The following is a 5,759-nucleotide window of genomic DNA, read 5'->3' on the forward strand; positions in this document are numbered from 1 at the left end:
ACACTGCAAAATGTTTTTTTTTCCTGGGAGATAGATCGTTTCTGAAAACTGAAAATATGGCCTTGGGATTAGCTTTTTTCCCCCACTTTGTTTTGTAAATGAGCCTCTTTAGGTTCACAGAATACTAGGTTCGTGAGCCGTACTGAAACGCATTCACAGAGACATCAACGGTACACGAATAAAGCGAAGATTGACTCTGACCGTGGTTGGGCCAGTTGGCTGGTCATTTGGTGCCACGACTTCGCCAATAGGTTATCAGCTGCATCCTTCACATGCCCGTCCTGCTGCCATTTAGTATTTATTCGCTGATTATCTGAGGACGAATGAGAATACAGGCTGCATCCCTTTTAATATGCGAATATTCCTTTGCGACCCTCCCATCTCCCCTTCCCTGGAATTTCCTGATCCTGGAGCGCAGCGGTTGCGTAGAGGTAGAGCAGCAACTTCGCATGCAAGAGGACCGTGGCCCGAATCCCGGCGCCGGGCAATTTTCCACCGAATAAAAAGAAAATCCGCGCGTTGATAAAATTGCACGAACAGCCCTGGAGTGCGGCCTGATCCCGGTGACCAAAACCGGTAATGCACTCCCTCACCAGATCAGGATTGGCCACCCAGGTGCAGTACTTGGCCACAACCTCCTATATGAATGCAACAATCAAACCCCGGCCCTCAGTCCCCAGCAGCTAGGAAGCAACTGAACACTGCGGTGGTCAGACCTGTGACGCAGCAGAGGCTGCTAAGAATCTCAGGGTGGGACAGGCAGCCATTGGAATCTGAACCTGGCAACGTTTAACGTTAGAACGTTATCTAGTGAGGCGAGTCTAGCAGTGTTATTGGAGGAATTAGAGGGTAGTAAATGGGATATAATAGGGCGCAGTGAAGTTAAGAGGACAAAAGGAGCATATACAGTACTGAAAAGCGGGCACGTCCTGTGCTACCAGGGTTTAGCGTAGAGACGAGAACTAGGAGTCGGATTCCTGATTCATAAAGATATAGCTAGTGTAGCAAGGCTGAATAGGTGCTACGTCACGCTTATATGTATGCACTGCGCATGACCCACTGCGGCACTACTTTGTATATATATCCCGTTCATTCTTGCAATAAAGTTGTTCATTGCCTGACCCCGACTCGCCTACATGGTGGCAGCGGTTCACTATCGCTATGTCGGCCCCGTCAACGCTGCTTCCCCCGCGGAAACCACTGGACCCGTCAGCAGACGCATGGCTTGGAAGGAAACCTTGGAAATGTGAGTTCACATTGTTCTCCGCGGCTACCCAGTTAAGTAAGCAGCCCAAAGAAGTCCAAGCAGCAACGTTACTTGTAACAGTTGGAGAGGAGGGCACAAAAGCTTACAATGCCTTCAAATTCGAAAATGAAGCGGATAGGAACAACGTCGACATTTTGCTTCCGAAATTTGAAGAATTCTACAAACCAGTGACAAATTTGACGTTCACTGAATTTCGTTTCGGATCAAGAGACCAAAAGCAAGGGGAGTGTTTCAATGATTGGTTAACCGCCCTCAGGCTTTTAGCAAAAAACTGCGAGTTCGGGGACCTAGAAGACCGTTTTTTTCCGCAGCCGAATCATTCTGGGACTGCGAAACAAAAGCTTGCAGGAAAGGCTTATTTCCGAGAACCCGTCATACAGTAAGACTATTGAAATTTGCCGGGCCCAGGAACTGGGAAAAGAGCAATTTAAAGAAATCAAGGAAGGCGCAGAAGCAGCACGTGCCACAGTAATTCAAGCAGTCACCAAAGAAAGGAAACCGTGTGGTCATTGTGGCTATACCGCTCACTGTGGCGAAATATGCCCGGCTGAAGGGAAAACATGCAAGAAGTGTGGTGGGCGTAATCACTTCGCTCAAGCATGTAGATGCCTAGTGCGACGACAAACCAGAGGCGCTAAAAACGTGCTGCGCAAGGTACAAGCGGAAGAAGACGATTTCTTTTTGCAAGCCCTGACTGTCAGTGCAGTCGAAGCGGCAGATCATTGGAGTGCAGCAGTTGACATTAAAGGCCATAGGTTTACGTGCAAGGTAGACACAGGTGCTAACTGCTGCGTCATTTCAAACAAGGATGCTAAACTGCTGCCGAGTAAGCCATAGCAAACCTGCCACGCCACATTGACCGCTTTTTTCGGTCATAAGACTACAGCGAGAGGAAAAATTCGGCTGAGACTGTCAGCTAACACCAGAGTGCACGAAGAGTCGTTTTTCGTGGTCGAACAAAATGTGCCTGCCCGTGACTCTGAGCGGATCAGTGGCGGAATGCTTCGGGTTTCTTTGTCGCGTGCAAAACGTTCACGTCGAAGAGTTATACCTGGCACCACAACCTTTCGCAGACGTTTTCAGTGGACTGGGACAGCTGAAAGGCGAGGAGTATACAATGCAGCTAAACCCAGGAGCCGTAGGAGTCGTCGTGCCAGCCAGGAGAGTTCCAGTGGCTCTTCAAGACAAAGTCAAGGAAGCGCTTCTACGCATGGAAGAACAAGGCGTGATAGCAAAGGTAAAGGGCCCGACGGAATGGTCTAGTTACATGGTCACAGTCATTAAGAATAATAATGTGCGGATCTGCCTACACCCCATAGCGCTGAAAAAGGCGTTGTTGCGGGAAAACTATCCTATGCCTACTCTCGAAGACGTTGTGCCAAAGCTTGCGGGCGCCAACGTTTTTTCAACCTTAGACGCAGCATCGGGGTATTGTCAGGTAAAGCTAGACGAGGCAAGTTCAAAACTTTGTACAATGAGTACACCGTACGGACGCTACAGGTTCTAGCGCATGCCTTTTGGCATTCCCTCTGCTCCGGAGATATTTCAGGCAGCGATGCACCGCGTCCTAGAAGGTCTGCCAAATGTTGCAGTAGTAATGGATGACATTCTTCTCTGGGGCAAGACTAAGCAAGAGCACGACCACAATCTACAGCTTCTTCTAACGCGCTGCCGAGAACAGAATCTTCGACTAAACTTGAAGAAATGTTTCTTTTTGCAGCGAGATGTGTGCTACCTGGGACACGTGCTCAGCGCCGAAGGCCTGCGTGTGGACGCCCAACGTGTTCAAGACATTCTGGAAATGCCGACACCAAGAAACTGTAAGGAACATCAAGTGTTTTTGGGCACTATGAATTTTGTACAACGCTTTGTCCCAAACATGTATATAGTAACAGCACCACTACGAACTTTGTTGCGAAAATACATTGCATGGGTTTGGACGGAAAAACAGCAAGAAAGCTTTCTGAGTTTGCGTGAGGCTCTTATTAAAGCACCTGTGCTCGGCTATTTTGATCCAAGCAAACCCGTGACGCTATCAGTTGATGCAAGCCAGCTGGGGGTAGGCGCTGTGCTGATACAGGATGCGCAGCCTGTTGCTCTTTCGTCACGGACACTCGCAGAGGCACAGGCAAGATACGCTCAAATCGAAAAAGAAACTTTAGCTATTGTTCATGGATGCACCAAATTTCATGACTACATATTTGGACAGCATGTTGTAACAGTTGAAACTGACCACCGCCCCTTAGTGGCGATATTCAGTAAGCCGCTATACCAGTGCCCGCTACGTCTGCAACGCATGCGCCTAACTCTTCAGCGTTACCCTATCATTGTGACCTACAAGCCTGGCAAAGAGCTGTTCCTCGCTGACGCCTTATCAAGGCTTCCTAGTAAAATATTCTTGGACGAAAACGAGCAGTTTCAAGTAAATGTTCTTGCATGTGTTTCAGCCTCTCAACGCTCCCTGCAAGATTTACTAGCAGCAACCAATGATGAAGACACCCTCGTAAAGCTACGGGAGTACGCGAATACAACGTGGCCTCTTCACAAGCAAGAAGTCCCGGAGCCACTTATGTCGTATTGGGCGTACCCGGATGAGATACATGCACAGGACGGCCTCGTGTTTCGAAGCAACAAGGTAATTGTACCACAATCAAAGATACGGGACATGATGAGTCTTTTTCACGCGGCACACGTGGGAGTGTATAGAATGAAGGCGAGAGCAAGGAACGTGATGTTCTGGCCAAATATTTCCAGCAACATTGAGCAGTTCTGTAAAGCCTGTAAAGTGTGCCAAAAGCATCAGCCTCGACACCCTAAAATGCCACTCCTGAGTCATGATGTGCCCTCACTACCATGGCAAGTTGTCGGCATGGACTTGTTCTCCTTTGAAGGCCACGAGTTCGCCCTTATTGTCGACTTCTACTCCTTCTTCTTTGAAATTCGAGAATTTCGTACAACGGCAAGCTCTCTTAACACGTGGTGTTCTCAAATTTTCTCAGTCTATGGCTTGCCCAGGAAGTTGTGCACTGACAATGGTCCACCATTTAACAGCAGTGAGTTTAAGGACTTTCTCAACACCTTGGCTATTGATCACATCACTTCAAGACCCATCATCCGCGTTCCAATGGCATGACTGAGAGAGCGGTTCAGGAAGCAAAAAAGCTGTTAAAGTGTTCCTTTAAAATGCCTGTGTTTCAAATCGCATTGCTTGAATGGCGCAATACCCCACGTGATGATGTGCTCCAGTCCCCCGTGCAGAGGCTGATGGGACGCCAGACCAGGACGCTTCTATCAGTACCTACCAGCCACTTGGCACCACGGACAATTCCCCCTGACGTGGTCCAGGGCCGCCTTCAAGAAATACGCCAACGACAGAGGACCTACTACAACCGTGGCAGCAGGAACTTGCCGCCTGTGATGCCAGGTCAGCAGGTCACAGTGTACGAAACAAACGAGCGGACCTGGTCTCCCGCCGTCTTTCTCCGGCCAGCCGATGAACACCGCTCAACGATAGTCAAGACTGAAGACGGCCGGGAACTTCGGCGCACAGGAGAGCACCTCCGCCTGGTAGACCCACAGCCGGAAGCGAGCCTCCTGCCCGAAGACGTATCTTCCACAAAGCCCCCTCAAGAACTTCGTCGAAGCACAAGACTTCAACGCGAGCCCTGTCGGTACCCTTAACAAGAGACACGGTAACCACGTCTTAAATTCCCCTGTAAGGGGGAAGATGTAGCAACGCTGAATAGGTGCTACGTCACACTTATATGTGTGCACTGCGCATGACCCACTGCGGCACTACTTTGTATATATATCCTGTCCATCCTTGCAATAAAGTTGTTCATTGCCTGACCCCGACTCATAAACATACATGAAATCTAGAGCATTAACAAGATGGTGGCAGGTCTTGTGGTGAAACTTAATAAGAGGTATAAATTGACGATGCCTAGGCCCCTATATCCAGTCATGATGACCATGATGAAGACGTGGAATCGGCGATGGGTAAAGTCAAAACAAGATACACTAGACTGATGGGCGACTTCAAAGCCAAGGTAGGCAACAAGCATGGTGGCGACAAGTGAGTGGGGGAATATGGCATAGGTTCTAAGAATCGCAAGGTAGAGTTATTAATAGAGTTTGCAGAACGGAATAATATGCAGATAATGAATACCACTTTCCGCAAGCGACACAGCCGACGGGTGGGCATGGAGGAGCCCGAATGGCGAGACTGGAAACGAAATAGACTTCAGATTCAGCGCTAACCCTGGTGTCAGACAAAATGTGAACCTACTCGGCAAGGTGCGCTGAAGTGACCATAGCATGGTAAGAATTCGAATTAGCCTAGACTTGAATGAGGGAACTGAAGAAACTGGTACATAAGAAGCCGATCAATGAGTGAGTTGTAAGAGGGGAAATAGAGGAATTCCGGATCAATCTACAGAACAGGCATTAGGCTTTAACTCAGGAAGTGGACCTTAGTGTTGAAGCAATGGAC

General features: G+C 48.8%; 1 protein-coding gene across 2 annotated transcripts; it reads left to right on the top strand.

The window, feature by feature from the left end:
• Positions 1–1,128: 1,128 nt before the first annotated feature.
• LOC139051486 (uncharacterized) lies at positions 1,129–5,116 on the top strand. 2 transcript variants are annotated; one of them, XM_070528464.1, is made up of 5 exons: positions 1,129–1,246; positions 2,341–2,504; positions 2,988–3,087; positions 3,715–3,902; positions 4,514–5,116. In XM_070528464.1, exons 1-5 carry the CDS (start codon positions 1,162–1,164, stop codon positions 4,946–4,948), a joined length of 972 nt encoding a protein of 323 aa, XP_070384565.1. In that variant the 5' UTR covers positions 1,129–1,161; the 3' UTR covers positions 4,949–5,116. The 2 variants fall into 2 exon arrangements, with proteins under 2 accessions (XP_070384565.1, XP_070384564.1); XM_070528463.1 differs by having other exon boundaries at positions 1,135–2,504.
• Positions 5,117–5,759: the final 643 nt, after the last annotated feature.

This window comes from Dermacentor albipictus, unplaced genomic scaffold (genome assembly GCF_038994185.2).
Source record: "Dermacentor albipictus isolate Rhodes 1998 colony unplaced genomic scaffold, USDA_Dalb.pri_finalv2 scaffold_12, whole genome shotgun sequence".
NCBI classification, from domain to species: Eukaryota; Metazoa; Arthropoda; class Arachnida; order Ixodida; family Ixodidae; genus Dermacentor; species Dermacentor albipictus.